Genomic DNA, 22,257 nt, shown 5'->3' with positions numbered 1-22,257 from the left:
AAAATGAACTATTCTACCATTATGGTAGAGACCTAAACACACTTAGTAGTTAAGAGATTAAGCAAATAAAAAATATTTAAGGGTATTGAATATTTTAATTATATAATGATATAATTAACAGTTCTATAAATATATAGACATTGATCCTAACAAAGTATAAATATATATTTTTTGAGTCATGGTACCTTCATAAAAACTGGCCATTATGTTTTAAAGAAAATAATATGTTTTCTGACCACTACTGCTACTGCTGCTGCTAAGTCACTTCAGTCGTGTCCGACTCTGTGTGACCCTATAGACGGCAGCCCACCAGGCTTCCCCGTCCCTGGGATTCTCCAGGCAAGAACGCTGGAGTGGGTTGCCATTTCCTTCTCCAATGCATGAAAGTGAAAAGTGAAAGTGAAGTCGCTCAGTCGTGTCCGACTCTTAGCGACCCCATGGATTGCAGCCTACCAGGCCCCTCCGTCCATGGAATTTTCCAGGCAAGAGTACTGGAGTGGGGTGCCATCGCCTTCCCCATTTCTGACCACAGTTAAATAAAATTAGATATTAAAAGCACAAAGAATGAGCCTCCTTATACACACACACATAGCCACACAAAAAATTAACAAGTAAGTCCAACTGGACGTTTTAAAAGACTTCTGTTTGATAAACTTTGGGTTATTACAAAGTACTTAGAAACTTAAAAAAAATGAGAATGTTATAGATTCAAAAACTTATGGATTTTGGCAAAAACAGTACTCAGATGATATTTTATAGACTATTCATTGTCATAAAACAAAGAAAACAAGAAGAGGAAAAATGAGCTATAAGTTCATCTCTACAATCTTAATTAGACCTAAAAAAGGTATATTTTTACTGTACAAAATGAAAATTATAAATAGATTATAAAGAAATAATCACCCACAAACCCATTATAATTATTACTTCCTTGCCTGTAACCATAGCACATATAGTAAGCAAAAATACTTCAGGTCAAATGACTCAAATTATACGATGTTTGTACAGTTTCTGGGCTGAATTTCCCCTTCGAATCTGACCAATGTCACAAGCGAGACTCCTTAAAAATGAGCGCCCTGAGGGGACTCCCTGATGGTCCGTGGCTGAGCCTCTGTGCTCCCAATGCAGGGGGCCCAGGCTCCATCCTCGGCCAGCGAACCAGATCCCGCGTGCTGTGACTAAAGGTCCCCCGTGCCCAAACTAAGACCCGGTGCAGCCAAATTAATAAACTAAATCTGTTTAAAAAGAGAAAAAAAAAAGAAAATGAAGGCCCTGAGCATCATCACGAGGGCATTTAGTTTGGTGTGTGTGTGAGTTATGGTGGAGGGTTGGACAAAAGGAACCTCCTCGTAATTTTTCGTCAGAAATTCTGCTTTCTTTTAAAATAAATTCTTTCTTTCTAGTTCAAAAAGAAAATAGATGGTTCATTTTAGCAGTTTTCCAGAAATCTTTCGGTGACATGAAAATTTGGTGATGATTTGGCCTGCAAAATGAAGTGATGAAGGTGGTGAAGGAAAAAAAAAAAAAATATATATATATATATATATATGTGTGTGTGTATATATATATCTCCACAAGGAAATGATAGGGAAAGAATCCCTCAGAGTCCAATGAGGGGAAATCAGTTTGGGCTCTGAGGTTAATAGAGGAGGTCTCCTTACATAATGAACTCTGATAGAAATACCACCCCACTGCTGCCAAAGGGCAAGGCTGCTTTCGTTTGGCTGGAAGGTCCAAGACCCAACCTTTTGCATGTGGGAGGCAGTTGTGTTTGGGGTCGATAAAACCATTTTGTTCGGCAGTAGGAATTTGGGGCACTGAATGCATTTCTTGTTCAGGCATTGACCCTATTAGGAGGTATGCCAGGAGATTGCACTCTTCTCTCATAAAGAACCAGAATAAAAAATGACCAGCATGTCCAAACAAGCTGTGAAATCCTATCCCTTTTGCCCCCTGAACAGAGTCCAGTGCCCCGAGATAAAGGAAATCCATTCTGTAATCTGATAGGTTTGTTACTGAGCATTTTGCCAAGAACAATGACTTCCCTTCACATAGTGCCAGGGTCCAGGTGCATGAACTTCACCTGATAAACTCTAGTACAAAAACCAAACAAACAAAAAAACCCACCTTGGCATTTAAGGCATATACTATAACAGGACAGGTAATGTGATGGATTTTCTCAGCAAGAGCGAGAATACTGTGCTTGCATTTCTGGCACAGACTCTGTGTTGGAGGTCTTTTAGTTTGATAGCCAAGGTCAGAGCACAGATATAGAAATCTAAAATTAGATTACTGTAATTGTTCTCATTTCTCTTCAGGCCACTGAAAGCTCTTTGAAAAGAGGACCTTTGACTCTCCAATACTCATGGTGGTTCTAGGCGCTTGCTGCCTTGTCAATATTTCCCAAATGAATTCTCTTTTCTTTCTTGGTGGACTGAAATGTTGTGAGTTTGGGCTTCCAGGTGGCTCAGTGGTAATGAATCTGCCTGCAGTGCAGGAGATGTAAGAGATTCGGGTTCAGTCCCTGGGTTGGGAAGAGCCCCTGGAGAAGGGAATGGCAACCCACTCCAGTGTTCTTGCCTGGAGAATCCCGTGGACAGAGGAGCCTGGTGGGCTGCAAAGAGTCAAACATGACTGAAGCGACTTAGCACGCACACACAACTGATTTTCATAACCATTTTAACACCAGAGTCAGTCTAGTTTTTCAAACAGAGCTAGGTGGACCAGTCACTTTTTTTCAACCTGCAGGCTGCCAGCTCTTCCAAAAAGGAAAATCCTTTTATATCGTATTCATATAAAAGATTTACCTCAAAGGAAACCTTCATCTCGGGCCCTCCCTCCTTGTAAAATGATGAAAGGTTAGTCCTTCAAAAGCACAGACAGTGCAGATGCACAGACGACAAATAAGGGCGTATCCTTGCTTACCAGACACACCTTGGACCTTTGCATTTTCCTTTTTCAGTAAGTCCTATACTGCACAGAGCTTCATGCAAATCACTGGCAGGAAATAGCAACCTAAAGTCCTTTTTAAATCATGCCAATATGCAGGTTCAGGATTGCCTTGTGGATGGATGGTAGGAAGAATCAGTAACTTGAGCCATCCATCCATTAGAAGGTAGAAAGAACAGGGTCAGGCTCTGAAAGCTTTCTCCCAGGTGAGTATTGCAACAGGAGCATTGAGGTATTCGCATTTTGATGCCCCATCTCTTCACTCTGAAAGGAGCTTGTTTATTGCAAGTAGCAACAGGATTTAAAAAAAAAAAAGAATTTTGTTGGCCTTCTCCACTAATTGCTGTTTTGGCATTCTCCTGTCCACTTCTTTTTTATTACCCTAGAAAATGATGATAAATCTATAGAACATTTAAGACTGGTGCACACCTGAAGGCAGAGCAATTTCGGTCGGTTCCAGTGAGCTTGAGATGGCCCTATACGAGCAGACACTGAAAGTGGGCTTGGTTTTAAGAAACTTTACAATGAGATGTCAGGTAGGAGCCAGGGCAAGGCAGAATTTCCTGAGCGAGCTTCACTGCCTTATCTTAGTAAATCTGTGCTTCGCTTCAATTAAACCTTACACAGAGACTCCTGCTGAAAAAGTTCAAATGTTTCGAAATAGATAGAAGCAAGCTATAGACTGAGGCAAAAATACATACCGTATTTATCATCCAACACAGCTTTTTATATAATTACATCCTTGTGCACGTTTTATTTTTGGTTCCTGAAGAAAGTCGCTCAGATGAAATTAACGAGTATGCGGGAGAAGGTGCTCCGGTGCTTCTTTTGGTTTCTATGGCAACCCTGGGGCATCTTCTTCAGCTGTCTCATTGACTGAGTATGCCCAAGTGAGGTGGGCTGGGACTTTCAGCTGAGCCTGGAAAGGCAGGGAGGAGAGCTCAGGCCACAAAAAGAGCTCACTGCTGGACCGAAGAAAACCCCTGGCGTGTAGGATGCGCTTTCCCTGGTTTTCGTATGAATGGTTGCCATCTGAGTGTGCTTTTGCCAAATGTTGGGAGGGTTGGGTCTGCACGTGCCTTTGAAATATCTCTATTGGTAAATGATCTATTTTTATGGGTCTAAGTACCTAATGCCTAATATTTATATATTTTAAAGGCAACTCTTAAAGATTGAGGGCAGGAGGAGAAGGGAGCGACAGAGGATGAGATGGCTGCATGGCAGCACCGACCCAACGGACTTGAGTTTGAACAAACTCCGGGAGGTGGTGAAGGACAGGGAAACATGCTGTGCTGCAGTCCATGGAGTCACGAAGAATCCTACAGGACTGAGCAACTGAGCAAGATGCATTTTACTGAAATACACTCTGTCTGCAGGATCAAATAAAAAGTTGCTTACCTGGGACTTTAGAAGTAGAAGTAAGTTAGCAAAAAGTTGAAAAACAAAAGCCAAATAAAGCTACACAGTGTGAGATTCCATTCATTTGTTGGTTATATGGGAGTGAACCCAATACCAGCTCAAAGGCAAAGATCATTTCACAGACCGAATCTAAGCAGAGTCTGGGGTCAGAGTGGCGCTAGTGGTAAAGAATCAGCCTGCCAATACAGGAGACACAGGGGATGCAGGTTGGATCCCCGGTTGGGAAGATCCCCTGGAGTAGGAAATGGTAACCCACCCCAGTATTCTTGCCTGGAGAATTCCATGGACAGAGGAGCCTGGAAGGCTGCACTCCATGGGGTCACAAAGAACTGGACACGACTGAGTGACTAACACAGACACAGATTATTAGACAGAAAGTTTTTATATATAAAACTCAATTTTAAGAGAAAGTGTACAACAGTTCCACCCATTTTCCAAACTATGACCTCTTAAAGTCCATACCGAAAACTTCAAGTAACCAGAACCATAACATAATTCCTCAGTACATTTTTGGTCAAATTGAATTGAATTTTCTAGAAGTCAAACCACGTAACAGAGTCGACCCTTCAGAATGCAATCTCACACCGGAAACAAGGGACTTCTGAAAATTAGTACCATCACCACAAAAACCCAAAGCTGGAACCTCATCTTTGTGTGGTTCTCAGTCATATGACCTGTAGGATGGATTATCTGATTTCCTCAAAGCAGCAGGGAGAAGCAAGACCCTGAATGACGCTAGGCCAAAGCAGCAGCTGTCTGTTCAATGGACAGACTTCAACACACCCCACCCCCACCCCCAGGAAGAGGTGCCCCTCACAGCCTGAATCACAAAAGGAAACATTAAATAATACACACTGCTCTTTGAATGAGGCAGAGAATTGTATAATATTTTAGCAAACCATCCCTTCAAAACAATGAATGCCCTCGAGGCCACAAATTTCAGTTACTCGAGGAGAACCACTTACGTGTAATTATTCATCATTATTATTCTTACTGTTTAGTAACGCTCGTGCAGAATCTGGCTCATCTTCCTAAACTCCTCCCTTCCACAGGCTCCTTAACTGTCCCTCTTTTCACTTCCCAACTGTTTCTCCTCTGGCTTCCAAAGCAGATGACTGACTTTTCAGTTCTAGGACTGCCTATATTGCATGCTTGGGAAATCCTTCGTCCCAGGCAAACCAGGGTAGCTGGTCACCCTAGTCCAGAGCCAGACAATACGGTAGTTCTGTTGCACCCATGACAGCTAGGTATCGCCTTATAATAACGTAACAAGTTTTGAGCCACTATAACAAGACTCATATAGTAGCTCAAATCATCAGATCCTTAAGGTCCTTGATCCAAACTATTTTGGAAAAAAAAAAAACAAAACTGGCTTCTTGAAATATGCTAATCATGGGCTTACTTCTTCATTTAAAATGCATAAAACTAGGCTTCTTTTCCTGTATTTTTTCCTTCCTCCTTTCTTTTTCTTCTTCCCATCCTTCCTTCTTCCCTTTCTTTCTTCTTTCAATTTAGGAAACCAAATCTGATTGATGCAGTCAGTGTTTCGAGCTTTAAAATGGACATTGCTAGAGAGAAAGATGCTTTCTCCTTTGGGAGGATTACCTGGGGGGCTGTTCCTTTAAAAGGCTGCAGTTGGGAGGTCTTATTCGGCTGTCACTAAGAAGAAGCCCTAAGGAGAAAAACTCTGAAATTCCACCCTTGATTTTTCTTTTGTATATATATATATATGCGTGTGTGTATATACATTTTTTTATAGTGGTGAGACATATATATATATATATATATATATTTTTTTTTTTTTAAGTACTGGTGAGACCCATAAAGCATTGAACTTGTTGCCTGGAGTCACCATTATGCATCTTGTTGAATGGGACCAGCCACCAGGAGGCTCTCCCTAAACTTGGCGGCTCCCAGCTGGAGGAAAACAGAAGCCTGTGATGTGGTGAGGTGCCTGCCGCTTGGTTAGTAACAGGGCTTTGTGGTTTCACCTCGGGACAGGCCTCAGCAATTGCTAGTTAATTGAAATTAATCTGAAGTTTGAAATGTACCCACATCCCACAACTGAAGCTGAAATTTGTCATTAGTCTACCTTTGTGAGCTGTGCCCTCTCCCCAGAAACCGAGGGAGCAATTGTGGAGCAGGTTCTGAAGGAGGTGGGGGGTCCTGTGTTCACGGACTCTATGCAGACAAAAGGCATGTGTTTTCCCCACCGAAGAGAATAACAACGGAGAAGCAGAAAGGCCTGAGACAAAATGCTGAAACTCGCCAAGAAGCCCTCCACATGGAAAGCAGAGAGTAGTGATGAGAAAGCCCAGATAAACGGCCCCAGTTGTTCTTCAATTGAAGTACAGTTGATTTACACATATGTGTACAACTGAATCGCTTTGCTATGTAGCAGAAATTAGCACAACACTATAAATCAACCAAACTTCATATACATATATATTCTTTTTCATCTTCTTTTCCATTACGGTTTATCTTGGGGTACTGAATACAGCTCCCTGTGTTATAGAGTAGGACCTTGTTGCTGATCTAGCCTTTAGGTAACAGTTTGCACCAGCTGACCCCAGACTCCCAGGCCACCCAGCCCCCAGCCCCGCCCCCTGGCAGCCACAAGTCTGCTCTCCCAGTCTGAGAGTCTGTTCCTGGTTCATGGCTAAGTTCGTTTGCGTCAGACTCCATACGTAAGTGACATCACATGGTGTTCGTCTTTCTCTTCCTGACTTACTTCACTTGTATGATCATCTCTAGGTTCATCCATGTTGCTGCAAGTTAAATGTCTTCTGTTTAAATCTCAGCTCTAATTCCTAATAGCTGTGTGTATTCACAAAAGACACTCAACCTCCCTGAGTCTCAGTAGCCTCATTTATTAAATAAGGATAATAATAGTGCAGACGCCACTAAGATTAAATTATTTAATACTCATAAAGAGCTTAGAACCACTTTGAATCACACTAAGGACTTTATTGAAGGAAAAATATTTGTTAAAAGGAAAAATATTGAGTATTTATTAAAGGAAAAATTTTAAGGAGCAATCCATATTTCAGAATGGAGATTTTCTGCAGTGTTTCCACTGGTGAAAAACAGTTAAGCTATTCAAAATCTGCCAGAGGAATTGATGTTTTCTCTGAGACCCACATATCCTTGGTAACTATGTTCTCTAAAACACCCATAGAGCTTAGTGGATTAAATGAAATTTAGAGGCAGATAAAACCTGCATTTGAGTATCAGCTCAATGATTCATTAGCTTTAAAATCCAGCCTTGGTTTCTTCATCTATAACAGAGGTCAATAAATTATAGGCCATGGGCCAAGTCTGGCCCACCACCTGTTATAAGTAAAGTTCTATTGTAATACAGCTGCACCTTTTTTTCATATTATCTGTGGCTGCTTTTGTAGTATGAGGGCAGAGCTGCATGGTGGAGACAAAGAACTGTTTCACAAAGCCAAAAATGTTTACTATCTGGCCTTTGATGGGACATATTTGCCAACTCTGATTTATTATATGGGAATATAACAACCTGATTTGGTTTTGGGGAAATGAGCTAATATAAAGCTGAACCCTACACAGAGTTAAGCTCAACAAAGTAACTTTTATCATTACACAGAGGCTTAAAATCTAAGCCTTCTATTCAATAGTTTTTTGTTATTTTTGTTTGCTTGTTTTTTGGTTGTTTCTCTCTCCTCTCCACCCAGGGCATTCTGTCCACAAACAAAATCCAGGCCCGACTTCCTCCTACTGGGATTAAGGTAATTTGCCACTGCACCACGCCTGTTCTGGAGATTTCTATGGTCCCATTCATCCCACCTATCCGGGTTTATGTCCTCTCATTTGGGAACCTTTGGTTTCTATCTGAGATGCTACAGGAATCACACAGAGAGCCCAAAAATTTCTTGCACTGATTTGTTTTCAATTTTTAACTTTTTATTTAGAAATAATAAAATAAGACATAATATATAAAAATATGTACAATCCATGGTTTGTGCAGTACATTAGGAAGACTTCAGATACAAAAAGATAGGAAATGGGAAGATGATAATTCAGGATTGTCAAAGACTGGGGTTGTTCAGTTCACTGCAGCCCAGAGCTTGAAACCCAACATAACTAGAAAAGGGATTTGTTGGGAGTAAGTGACTATGCAACACTTGTTTTTTTTAAACAATCTTAACTTTATTAGATACAGAGTGAAAAAAAATCCACTCTGCTTCTCAGAACAGGCTTTTTGCTTTTACTGTGTGGCTTATCATCAAATATGAACCAACATTTGTTTTCTTGCCAGGGTAACAATATTCAGGGGACAAAATGCACTGAATAAACACCAAGGTTTGAGATGGGAGCTGACAGGGAAGAAAGGACAGGAAGGGACGAATAATGCACTGATAGAATTAAAAAAAAAAAAATATGTAAAACAAACTGAACAAATTGTCATCAGGAATTTGGAAATGACTTCAGAGTTACGGTGACATCCTTAAAATGTCTGATTCAAGTATAATCCTAGAGGGATAGAAAACTATTAATATTCCTTTCTCAATAATCAAAATAGAATTCACTTTGTCTACCTTTTATTTAAAAATAGGATACCCAGGAATCTAAACCTCCTCCCAAAAATATAATGCCCATCCAGTTACGGGCACAGATTCTTCACAAGGGGATAACTCCTAAATAAATTCAGTGGGGGTTTGCTTGCAACAGAGAAGCAACAAGAATCTGGCAACAGACCCCAGATACTCAGTGTGAGTGTCTTCAGTCTGCTCTCCCACGACATGTGTGCACTAAGTAAGGAGACCCAGTCAATAAAGACCAAGGTTCTGAAGGTAAAATGCAGCAAAAAAAAAAAAAAAAAAAAACATTGTGCATTACTGTGTCTTGGCTCTTGACAAAAAACAAAAAAACACAAAAATTGCCATTTAAAGCTTGTAACTGTTAAAATACTAATACCTAGAAAAAGTTTTCAAATGAACAGTCCATGCTGAAATAAATAACAGGAGAACATAGCAAGACAAACCTTATAAGGCTGGTAAATATTTGCTAAAACCATGCTAACCGGTAGCATATAGGTACTAGCTCTCAGAAATTGCTGCACTGAAATTATACTTTCTATGGCAATTTTCTTCCCTTTACAGACTTCTATTTACATTTGGCTTTAAATATGAAAATATCTGATAAACTTTATAAAATGTACACTTTAAAAACATAGCTTCTGCAAAATTTTCTTGAAAAAAAAAAAAAACAAACCTGTGCACCAGAAATTTTAATTTTTTTTTTTCTCTTTTTAGAAAGAAGTTGCAAGAGTTCCCTCCCTCATTCTTGCCCCCCTCCATCCGCCCCACTGCAAATATGTCAAGTGTTTAAGTGGCAGTACTGTGCGACAAGAAGGTGCCTTTGTCACCCCCATCCTCCACTGTATCTTCATGTAACTTACAGATCACGGAATACTCTTTGGTTTGATTATTTTCCTTTGCAAAAGTATCGGAATAGCAGCAGCTGAAACCCTCAACACCCTCTCCCTATCAATGGCAGGACGGTCGCCATGTACAGAAGGCTGTACATTCTGTGTCCACTCCATCCCAATTCCTCTAAGTCTCTAAACAACTTCCCCCATCGGCCTGTAAGTCTGGACTTCACATAACATCCCCTCGCTTGATGGCTCTAATCTGGTTTCCATGCAAATAACCGCACAGGGTTCAAACCCACCGACTCGAAAGGCAGACAAGAGCAGAGACTGTCCTCTGACTGCAGGCACCCCATGCAGATACGGCTGGTCAGGAACCAGAGGCCATCCCAGACACGGGCTGATGAAATACAGGATTCTAGAACAAGCTGTTTTTTAATGGCATACAGGGGTGTAATACCGTAAAGAGAGTTGATTTTGAGACTCCCATTGAAAAAGAAAAAAATCAGTGACCCCAGAATTCACAAATAAGGAACTTTAAACCAAAACAGAGTTCCGTTATATCAAGCTAGAGCGGAAAACCAAACCAAACAAAATGTTCCTAGCGAGTCAGGCAGCCAGGCAGGAGAAGCTTCTGGGAAATGATGTGCCCCAAGTAACAGGCTCCAGGTCTCCACAGGCAAAAGGGATCCACTTGGATTCAAAGACAAGTGTGGATCCACCGGAGGGAAAGGACACTTTTAGACCATTATCTCCTTTACTTGTGACGCTGTTAGGATTGTTGTGGCTCTTGTTGACCCTAAAATACTGAGACATTTTCATTCCTGCTATCATTAAAAAAAAAAAAAAAGCAATGTTCCCCTTCTTCCTAAATACTTAAGTTGATGAGCTACATCAAAACGGCTCTTCCACATCTTGCTAACTTCTCACTGGGGCATTCACAACCCTCTCAGATATTGGAGGACTCGGTCCAAACAGTCTGATGGGAAGAACCAGCCCACGGGCCAGGCGTGGCATCTTTTAGAAAATAAACTCAAGCCAGAGATGCACCCACCACCAGGGCAAGGAATTCAGCCTGAAGGTTTAAACCTACTGATCTTTCGAGTTGGATGGCTCAGCACGGAGGGTGCCAACTCATGTCAACCTAGGTCTTATCTTCTGGGATAAATTTTGGAATGTGCAAAACATGGAAAAATCCAGAAAAAAAAAATCTAAGGGGTCATCATCATCGCTCAAAGTTGTATTCACCTGTCCAGCACCACCTCAAAGGAAAGGAAAGTTGCTTATATCTTTCATGTGTGTGTATGTGTGAATTTTACTTTCCCCTGTCTTCTTCCTATGACATGAAAGTTACATGAAAGAGCAAAAAATTAAAAGCACCACACTTAACTTTGTGTGTGATGTTCTATTTTCTCAATAAGGTGCAAAAAGAGAGGGTAGTTCAAGGTCTTGCTGAGGTTCAAAGTTCTTGTCTCTTGATTTCAAGGCAGCCGTGGGGCTTTCTTTCCCTTTTAGTGTAAGCTCCACTGTGCAAAAATGTGCATTATCTTTGGTATTTATTTTAGGTAGTCTAACTAAAAATTTGAGATAACCCATTAACATCTTGGAGGGGAAAAAAAAAAAAAAAACATTAACAACAGCCCGGAGGCTACCATTTGGCTAGTGTTACATAATGCCCTTATGTAACCAGAGAGACAGACAGCACGAGAGGGAGAGAGAGAATCAATTCTAGCAAACAAATTACTGGCCTCAAAAAATCAGGCTCTCGTTTGGCAGCTAATAGCCAAATACTTGCCACTTTGAAGCGCATATCATGAGCTTTCAACAAAGTTCAACACTGACTTTTTAAATTACACACAAGGAAAAAAAAAAAAACTACACTGCAACAATACGACACGTGTTGGTGTAGTTAGCAGCTTTTCAAAAGTTAAGGCAGAGTCTTGCCTTTAAAACATTGAAAAATGTGATGCCATTTAAAAACATTCTTGTTCCCCAAAGAGAAGCTTTCTGGAGAAGTCAAACACCCCACCAACCAAGGCTTGCCTGCAAGTTCAAGTTTGGTTCAAAACACAAAACACAAACACAAACACCCCATAACTTATTCTACAACGTGTTATGCGCCTTCGGGCCACGGGGAGGCCTGTTTAGTGCTTTAGGTTCGTCTTCGCGCTTACAGTCTTTCTCTAAAACCACCGCGCTAGCCCCAGTCCCTTGTGGTCACTTGCCTCGAACCACCTGCCCCTGGTACCGTCGTGTGCGTAACTGTTTTGGGCCTTTGACCAACAGACCGTGTTTCAGAGGAAGCACTCCCCAGGAGGACTCAGTCATATCTCCGACTCCCGTCGTAACGGCCTGGGCTCTAGAGGTACACTGGCCTGGTTGTGCAGGTCTATGTCCGGGGGCGTGTCCGTGCTTGTGCTCTCGGGGACCCCGTTCTCACTGTCGTCTTCCTCTTTGCTCGTGAGGGCGACCTCATTTTCGTAGCAAAACGAGTTAGCGTTCGACAGGATGTATTTCTTCTCCGCTAAGTCCCTAGCGCTGCACAGGGGCGTGTTGGGGACTTCGTACGTCTTGTGGAACCTGGAGTAGTCTACTTTGTAGTAGTGTTTCTCCTCGAAAAGCACCGGCTCGTAGCGGTGACCCCAGAGGATCTCGTTGGCCAGGTACGAGCTCCGGCACTGCGTGGTCATGGCCGTGGCCTCCACCATACCCTCGAGGATGACCACGATCTCAAAGTCTGCGTTGTCCATGTCCTGCTTGCTCAGATCGTACAGAGGACTGTCCTCATCGATCTCGTGGACGATGGTGATGGGAGACACCAGAAATATGCGGTCGATGCCGCTGTCGAAGCCCACGTTGATGTCTATCTGATCCAGGGGGATGTACTCCCCCTCGGAGGTGATTCTGGACTTGAGGAGCTGCGCGCGCACGTGCGCCTCCACCAAGTGGCTCTTCCGGAGGTTGCCCACCCGCCACATGAGGCAGAGCTTGCCGTCCCTCATGGCGATCACGGCGTTGTGGCTGAAGACCAGCGTCTCGTTTCTCTTTTTGGGCTTGGCCATCTTGGCCATTACCGCACCGATGATGAAGGCGTCGATGATGCAGCCCACGATGGACTGGAAGACCACCATGAAGACGGCCACAGGGCACTCGTCCGTGACGCAGCGGAAGCCGTAGCCGATGGTGGTCTGCGTCTCGATGGAGAAAAGGAAGGCAGCCGTGAAGCTGTTGACCTCGGACACGCAGGCTTTGCTCTCCTTGGACGCATCCAGGTCCCCGTGGAGCAGCGCGATCAACCAAAACACACAGCCGAAGAAGAGCCAGGAGAGCACGAAAGCCAGGCAGAAGATGACCAGCATCCACCGCCAGCGGATGTCCACGCACGTGGTGAAGATGTCCGCCAGGTACCGCTGGCCCTTCTCGCCCACGTTGATGAACTGCACGTTGCAGTGTCCGTCCTTCTTCACGAAGCGGCTCCTGCACTGCTGGCGGGTGTGGACTTTGCTCTTGCCATTCCCGAATCCGTTGGCCACCGCCAGGGTGGCCAGCTTCATGCCGTCCTCCTCTGAAGAGACGATGCTGTAGCGGTTGGTGCGCACGCTGCCCATCGCTTCTGCTGTGGACGCCAGCGCTTCTGCTTTGGGAAACAGTCTCAGTTTTTGCAAAACCCTTTGGAGAAACAGGTTTGAATGTTCAGTGAGGACCCACACGCACAAAAAAAGAAGGAGGGATGGGGTCTCCAGGGGCCTTGAGGTTCTGGCTACCAAGGTCTGTCTCTTGACATGCAGAGTCACCTTAGTAACTCAGCTGACATCCAGAGAACAGGTCCTGCAAAAAAGAGAGAGATCTTTTATTACAAAAGAAGTTCATTAGGAAAGGGTTCTACTCTCTAATGCAACAGTTCCTAGCCAGAAACAGAGACAGATACACGTCAATGTCCTTTATGCTGAATTGCTGGGGTTTTTATTTCTTTGTGTAGCCCTAAAGAAATAGAAAGAAAATATTTTCCTATATTACTTAAAAACATGATGTGGCTAAACACAGAAGAGGTAGTTGTTCATGAAAATGTTTTTTTCTAACTTTTAAATTTTATATTGGAGTATAGCTGATTGACAATGTTGTGATACTTTCAGGTGGACAGCGAAGGGCCTCAGCCATACTTATACATGTATCCGTTCTCCTCCCAACTCCCCTGCCATCCGGGCTGCCACAGAACATTGAGCGGAGTCCCCTGTGCTGTACAGCAGACTTTTCTTGGTTGTCCATTTTAAATATAGCAGTGCGCACATATCCATCCCTAATTATCCCTTCCCTTCATCCAAAGTCTCAGATTCCTGTTCCCTATTTTTGGCCAGAAATCTAGAATATTCTACTGTCTCCTTTTATGCTCTTCTTTTGCCTTCTCTACTTGCTAGGGTCCCTGGTGATTAAGCGGAAGAAAGACTTTTCTAACTCTCAGGTTTGCCATGAAGCTTTAAGAACTCGGACATGTCAGAGAGCATTTCACATGAATGCAGAATGTTCATATTCATCGGGCAGCAGGTGCATTGTGGAAGAACATGACAGCCCTCAATGACGAGGCTGAAATTCAAAAGCATTGACTAGTTCATTTAACAGACAAAACTGAGCAGACAGCCCTTCCAATCATCTGAAAGGGACGCAGGTTTCTGGAGACATTTTGGGCTTATTCCATCACATCACACGCTGACAGCAGCCACCAAAAGCGGCAGAAACTCCTGATAACATCTCTGTTCCTGCAAGTGATTCTGACTTGAAGATGCAGGCTCACTCTGGGGGATACAGAGTGATCCTGTTGCTTAGCAATGAGAGACTTGAAATTCTCTGGAGATGGGACTGCCGTGTGTAATGACAGGCAAGGAAGTAAGCACCTTTGTGCTCAAGGATCAGGTCTTCAGTGGATTGAGATAAGGCTGGGACTCATTTCACGGGAGTTCAACTCTGTGTGTTTTCAAACCCAGACACCTCTGTAGCAGTAAGTCACAGGCCCCCCTCAGCTCACTCACACTTTGCAGCGTTGCTTTCTGACCTCTGTTCCTGTAGAGAAGATGCTCACCTTTACCTAATGTGAACAAATAAACAGCAGTTTCCAGTTTTCCTCTCTCTGCTCATCTCCCGCCCCCTGCACCCCCGCCCCTGTAGTTAAAAATCATCTACCGACTTTTGACTTTTCATGTTTGGTCCAAAGGATATAATTTTTCCTGGATTTGCAAAAGGCTGGGAGAAAGTCTAGGGTGTTTTGACAACCAAATATAAATTTTAAAATGAACACAGCAGAGAAATGAAAAATAGGAGGAATGCTTGACTTTCAAACCACCAAAGCTGTCTCCTGGATTAAAGGGGGACAGTGAACAGCAGATAGACAGGATCAGAGATTCATCGACACCCTGATGACGAAGACACCACTTTTTCTTTCTCCCCCTAAACCGCACTCAGATGAAGCAGTTAACAGAACCACGTGCAACCAGACCAGCTGCAAAGACAGCAAATCACTGATCCGTTTTCACGCACCCCCGGAGTAAAAAGGCAAGGTGCACTGTCTTTGAAAATGACTTGTTACAGTCGTTTCACTTCTGCCTCTTTATCCAAGTTATTATGCAAGAATGTGCCCCAACACATTTTTCCTGAGATTAGTCATCTGTGAAAATTGCAATGTGTGTTACATTTTGGCAGCTTTTGACACCTGAATGATGCCCGATTTGAAACTGCCTTTGAATTACTTTATAAAAAGAAAGTACTGTGTCTTCTTACCCTTCCACCTGCTTCAATGTTTTGTCTGCTTCCCATGAAGTTTGCTCTTGGACAAAAGAAACAAGACTCTGATTCCTCAGGGTTCTAGACCCTGGACACAGAAAGAATTTTTTTAAACAAAGATTTCAGCTCATTTGGCTCATATGAAACTGCCAAGCCCTTCGACACACACACAAATATAGACAATAATATGACACCAAGTGCAGGTGCATTTTCCAAGAAAGGGGCAGCAGGGAGGCCTCATTTAAATAGGCTTGTATCTGTGAGTTCTGACTGACTTCAGGATCTTATAAGCTGACACCAAGAAATTCCCTTTTCATGATTCAAAACAATCGTTCCATCTGAGTTACCATTACGGACCAAGAGTAGACAGTCTCAAATTTCATCTGACTGATTTCTGCTCTTTCCAGATTAAAGCATAACAGTCATATGAAATCTAAAGACTGAATTATGACTTTCTAAAAATCCTGACCCCAGGACATTCGTCTGAATTCCACAAAACACACACGACCAGCTTCCTACGAATGAATAGCTTTCCGCATTTAGATTCTTGAAGAGAGCCTGTATTGAGTGACTATTATTGTCTTATTTCCCTTGCTAATGACAGAATTTGTTCCATATGCGGAGCATCATTTAGAAATTTACCATTTCTGCCTGGAAAGCGGGGGGGGAGAAAGATTTTTCTGGCAAAATGGAAACTTTTGTCACCTCCAGCAGATACGTTCCAAAACAGATTCGTGTGTGTATATGTGCACACGCATGATGTGTATTCAGACTTTGGTGGAGCTGATGATACAGCAAAAGCTGAGACGCTGCCAAAGTCTGATAGGGTAACTGTCTTAATATTCCACTCTGAAGACTGTCTTTCCTATTAACCTGCCCACATGCCTGAGTGGCTGCGGGCAAGCAGAAAACGTCCTTGCCTGCACTTCTCACACTGAAAATCACCAATTCATGAGCATCTGGGAAAACACTTTAATTAGGAATAGGGCTTTCGTGCAACTTCATTTTAGGGCCACATTCTAAGTAAGTTCTTGAGAATCATCTGATTAAGAACCGATGAAAACCCCCAGTGATTGCCCTCCTTGAGGGGCACAGCGTGGGAGAATTCACGTGTGATCTGATGAACAATGTGCAAATGCCCCCATTTTCAGCCAGAATATGTAAGGGCCTGAAATAAACTTAATAGACACAAACAATCATTTTTACCCAGGGCATAACCAGTGAGGAAGAAAGTATTTCTGGGAAATGGAGAGGCTACATGTGCTGCTCTTCATGTTAAGACTATTTATAGGCTGAGCCCAAATTAAGCATAAGCAGTGGAAAAAAATACTTCAGGGCTTCCATCTCAAGGTAGATGTTAAAGGAGAGAGAGCTGGAGACAGAGATGAGGCCAAAGAGATAATACGGTGTAATGAATGTATCCAGATCATTTTTACCATCACCGAGATATTCCCAGGATGGATAATCCAAGAACAGAGACATGCTAACCAGGAAGACTAAATGAGAATAAGTGGGCCCCCTCTTATGGTCGTGGTGTGGAGCGGATAAGAAAGTTTCTGAGTAAAGAGAGGAGACAGGGATGGTAAAAGGACTGAACGAGAGGTCTGCTAATGAGTGTTTAGAGCAGCTATTCCCCAGCTGACGCCATATAGACCAGCCTGAGTGTGCTCTGGGCACACGGTTGCTACGAGAGCTCAAGGCTGGCAAAGCAACCTCTCAGAAGCTCAGTAAACAAAAGGGAGGGGGAGGGGCTCTTGGAGAGGAGGGGCACCCACTCATCTATGGGAACCCCACATCTTTCATACTCAACAATGCATATAGCATCACTTGGTATGCGCACATGCTGAACTATATATCTCTATAGCAAACAATAATAAAGACTAAAAAAAAAAAAAAAGTTTGAAACTGTCCTTCTGTCCAGGTAAAGACATGGTCGGTCTTTTATGCTACTCAAAAAGTCATGCAAGGACTCGACAAGGATTGGGCAGCCGGAAAGTCTGAAGGAAGTAGAAGGAAGCAGAAATACCCCGCGTGCTATTTTTTTTAAGGTCAGTTTACAAGAGCTCAGAACAAATATTCCTATGGAGAGCAATAACACAAAAAGAAAGTGCCAGCAGGGGGGAGGGGCAGGGAGTGCAAGCAAAGTGACATGACCTTGACCCCGACTCTGACCCCTCCCACCATCCTTAGAGTCAGTCTCTTAATTCCTCAAACTGGGGATTTTTCTGGATCATGACAAATAAAAATAAAACACTTGGAGCAGGCGTGAAAGTGAGAGGGAAAAAGCTAGCAAGCATACAGGTAACACAGAGCAGGCATACAGCAGTCCTTAGTGGGAGAAAATGACAGCCTACGGATTACTAACGGAATGAAAGCAAGTGGCACAAAGCAATAGGCACTCTTTGAATACCCAAAACACGCTTTCAAATCAGGCCTGATTTCCTAAAAGGTAAATTCTTGGTTAATAGAAATCCCAGGATTCACAGCCGCATCTTAGTTACCATCCTGCTGACAGGATCACCCAGACACAGACAATAAACTGCCCACTTCCTATCTCGATTTTTTTTCCAACTGTCATGATGACTCTATGTTATGATGCAATCCTTTGCAGAATCAAGTCGTTTCGACCACCGTGCTTCCCTGAAACCTGACCGTCTTCAAATTTCGGTATTAACGTGATTATTCCAAAGAAGAGCAAGCTGCTTAGGGGAGGTGTGCAAGTTTCGCGATCTTAGGGCTCAGATCCAGCGCGAGCTCCCGTTCTCTTCCCCAGCAAAGCAACTTTGAGAGAAGCTCGCTGGGTTTGGAACTCAAGCTACACTTGAAGCAATGACAGAGGGGGTGGGGAGGAAAGACGCCAAGGATCGAGACCGGCGCTGAGTCCCAAGGTTTGCCAAGGTTTGAGACCGGTTTTCTAGACGCATCCACTGCCTTTTTTTTTTTTTTTTTTTTCCTCCTGAGAGACAGAATCGAACAGAGGCTCCCTCGCCCGGGTCTCCCAACTGAGTATCTCGCTACAGCTGGTGCACTGGAAGTTATGAGCACAAACAGATGCTGCAGAGAAATGTTTCTATTGCTCAACTGTTCCAAGCATGTCTCAGTATTTTTAGCTCTGAGGATGTTCTGGTGCGCACACAAACTCTATAGGCAGGCTCTGGGACTCCGGCGCGTGGGGGAGAACTAAAGGCCGCCTGACAGCTGGGCACCTCTGGGGCGGCCGGGCCGGGCCGGGTCGGGGACGGAAGCCCGAGTCCTCTCCCCGGGACCCACAGGCAAGGAGAGCAAAGGAGGGAAGAAAACACGCAGCAGCCCTTACCTGTTGCTGGCGCAGGAGCATGGGGACATGGAGTGGAAGTGGGGGTTACAGAGGCATGTGAGATCCAGGAGTTTGTACAAGCGAGGGAGCCAAAGCGAACCAGCAATTCCCAAGACCCAGCGGGCCGGCGCCGGGGCGGACTGAGCGCGGGCTGGGTCTCCAGTGCGCTCTGCGCTTTCCTGGGCTCTTTTGAGGCGTCCGCGAGGCACCGGGCCGCCCGGCCCCGCCCCCGGCCGCGCCGGCCAATCGCCGCGCTCCCGGCCCCGCGGGGACCGCGCCGGGGGGAGGATGCTGCGCCCGCGGGGCCCGCGGGGCCGGCGCGAGAACCTGCCGCGGCTCCCGCCCCGCGCGCCCCCAACGCCCGGCCGCCGGGAAGAAGGAGGCGGCCGCGCCCGGCCGGGCCCGCAGCAGGTGGGACGCCGGCGGCCCGGCTCCGGCGGCGGCCTAATTGCAGCCCCGCCTGTGGGCCGAGCTTCCCACCCCGGGGCCAGCCCCACGCTGGCCCCTTCCTGTCCTCGGCGGCGGCGGGGCCGGGCGCGCGCCCCCAGGGGCTAGCGGAGGGCCGGTATCCCGGCCGCCCGGTGGCCGCCTGGGAAGCTTGCCTGTCAGCTGGGGGCGCGTCTTCCTTTCCCCTTCCCTCCCACCCGGGGCAACCTCCCACCCCTGCCCCGCGATCCTTCCCGCCCCCCGAATCCTGGGCTGAACCAGCGGGGCGAGGAGGAGCCGCCGATGCAACGCGGAAAGGGACCGCGAGCGGCGCGCAGAGCCCGACCGCGGGCCGACGCGCGCCGGGCCGCCCGGCCCTTCCCTCTCCCGACTGGGGGCGAGTTACTTACAGAGCGCCGGGGCTGCTCGGGAGGGTGAACGGCCCGTTCCCTGCCGCGGGGTCCGCCCTCAATCCCGGTATCCACCAGCGCGCCCGGCACGCTCTGCTGATCTAAACCCAGAGCAGTTAGACTCCTGAATTCTCTGCAGGAGCAACTCCTACGGGCGCTCAGCGCTGCCACGCGCCGGCGCCTCCCAGCCCTCCCGCCCAGCAACCGGGCGAGGGCACGGAGACCCTTTCACAAGCGCTGTCAACCGCAGTGTGAACCGGGCGTGGACCCTGGAGCACTGTGTGTGTGTGTGTGTGTGTGTGTGTGTGTGTGTGTGTGTGTGTGTGTGTACACTGCGGAGCCGCGCACGCCTGAGCATTTTGGTGTCATCACGAAGCTTTGCTCTTAAAGAATACTTAAGAATCCTCCTCATACCAAGTTTGCCGTCCCTGTGTGTGTGTGTGTGTGTGTGGTGAATGTTTATTTCCTCAAGCGATCAAATGTGTCCTCCGCGTAGTTTAAACCTCTCCAGGGCCTCCTGGAGACGCCAAACAACTTCCACACGCTAGCTCGTCTTTCTGGGCGGTACCGCCGGAGTGGCTGTGCGCGAGCGCGAGAATGAAACCGACCGGGAACCGGGGTTCGCGCCGGGACCCACCTCCGAGCCTCCTTCGCGCGCTCGGCCCCTAGGAGGTGCTGGTGAAGTGCGCTTGGGCTTCACGGGTCCCTCTGAATCCTGCCTCAGCCAGCGTGCCGCTCTTCCTAGTCACTTTCCTAAGACACAGACATTAAAAGGGCCTGAAACAGGTTCTGCAGGCGGTGTGACTCTGACAGCCAAGCGCCTGGCTGTTTCATTCCATTGGTGGCCATGGTACAGTGGTTCGAGCCCTGCCACCAACTTTCTTACCTTTTAAAGCCCTCTCCGTGGGAATCATGGGTCACACCATGGAGGTCTCATTTAACCTGTGGGAAGCCAAGTGCTATTTATGGGTCGTTTGGATTAACTGTGCCGAAGGGGTGGATGTATAGGAAGCTAGGCCGTAGCCTAAAGCTGAAAGAGCCTGGAGACAGACAAGCTAAGTCTGCGTGACCAGTGGACAAAGGATGCGGTGCGGCTCACTGCGCTGCAATGAGCTGCCTCTCAGACGGGTTTCCTCGTGGATTTCTCAATTGGACCGGAGAGGCCTGATGAATCCTTCAAAGCATATTAAACCTAAATGGAAAGAGGAAATTCATCGTTTATAGATGATCTCTTCTGTTATTGTGATTCAATCTATGCATCTGTAGATGGCTGAGGATTTTCCAAGCCACAAAAATCCAACACTCTTATTTCCAGGTAATGAGCTCTTTTTGAAAACCAGTCACCCAGAAAGGGATACCATTTCTCTGAAATTACGATTGAAATGGTTTTATTTTAATATGCTACTCTAAGTAAACTGAATACACCACAGGTCAGGATGGTTGCATAGGATAGGAAAAATCTTTTTTAAAAAAATGAATGCAAAGTTCTCAGATGATGGTTGTTTGTATAAATTTACTGATGAGAAATAAATTGCAAATAAATACGTGTATCCTAGTCCTTCTTACCAACCTCACTTTCACCTCCCATGGAATGATATGCATCAAGCCTTATTTATTGAAACCAAAAATTAGAGACAGGTTGACTTTTAACAGGAAGCTTCCCAATCTGAATAGACTGTTTCCCTTAGTTATTTAGCTAAATAAGGAAACATGAAGAATTACATTTTGTTTATAACTGAAACTTTATAAATGCAGGAGAGCATTGATTAACTCTATTGCTTCATCTTATAAGAAAAATATAAATGTGCATTTTAATGAATGAGACCTTTCACTATGTCCCTATTAGGAAAATTCTAGTGTTCCAAACCATTCAGTGCTTGGATAAGTGTACTTTTTTGGAGCGAGTATGTGATATAGATTTCTCTGAGAGTATATCTTTTTGGCTGAATCAGTCCTTATTTAGCAAAAAACAAAAAAAATCTCCAATGCAGTTGGACACCAGTACAGTTGGGTGTTGGGATCCATCTGTAGATTACATTTTTCCAAGGAAGTGACAAGTATGTCCCTACTGATTCCCTCCAGAGTAACCACTTATAATATTAGAGCCAAATATTAGTCACAGTCTAGATCTGCAGTCAGATTATGAATGGTCGTGTGACGCAGAAGGACATTGTTCTGCCAGGAACACAAATCTCTCTTTTGTGCTTAAGTAAAGACCACCAGCAATTAGTTTTATTTTCAAGGGTCCATTAACCGTCACTGCAGTCCAATTTATAATGAGAAGAGAAGAGCAGCTCCTGTTATTTGCATCTTCCTGGTAGCAAGAATCACTCATTAGTCTTTGCAGTAATAATTAATAGTCATAATAAATAGATCAGTAAGTGTGTGTGTGTGTATGCTCTGTCACTCAGTCATGTCTGATCCCGTGCAACCCCGTGGACTGTAGCCCACCAGGCTCCTCTGTTCATGGGATTCTCCAGGCAAGAGTACTGGAGTGGGTTGCCATTTCCTCCTCCAGGGGATTGTCCCCACCCAGGAATCGAACCAGCGTCTCTTGCATCACCTGCATT

At 45.0% G+C, this 22,257-nt stretch overlaps 1 protein-coding gene across 2 annotated transcripts; it reads right to left on the bottom strand.

Annotated features, from left to right (window-relative positions):
- Positions 1-8,558: 8,558 nt before the first annotated feature.
- On the bottom strand, positions 8,559-20,948 carry KCNJ2 (potassium inwardly rectifying channel subfamily J member 2). 2 transcript variants are annotated; one of them, XM_070388995.1, is made up of 2 exons: positions 19,688-20,948; positions 8,559-13,591 (listed from the first exon to the last, which is right to left on the bottom strand). In XM_070388995.1, exon 2 carries the CDS (start codon positions 13,369-13,371, stop codon positions 12,088-12,090), a length of 1,284 nt encoding a protein of 427 aa, XP_070245096.1. In that variant the 5' UTR covers positions 13,372-13,591; positions 19,688-20,948; the 3' UTR covers positions 8,559-12,087. The 2 variants fall into 2 exon arrangements, with proteins under 2 accessions (XP_070245096.1, XP_005899377.1); XM_005899315.3 differs by lacking the exon at positions 19,688-20,948 and adding an exon at positions 18,852-19,008.
- Between the last annotated feature and the right edge of the window lie 1,309 nt (positions 20,949-22,257).

The sequence above is a fragment of the Bos mutus genome, chromosome 19 (assembly GCF_027580195.1).
Source record: "Bos mutus isolate GX-2022 chromosome 19, NWIPB_WYAK_1.1, whole genome shotgun sequence".
In the NCBI taxonomy this organism is placed as follows: domain Eukaryota; kingdom Metazoa; phylum Chordata; class Mammalia; order Artiodactyla; family Bovidae; genus Bos; species Bos mutus.
This window is presented reverse-complemented; position numbering and strand designations above follow the sequence as displayed.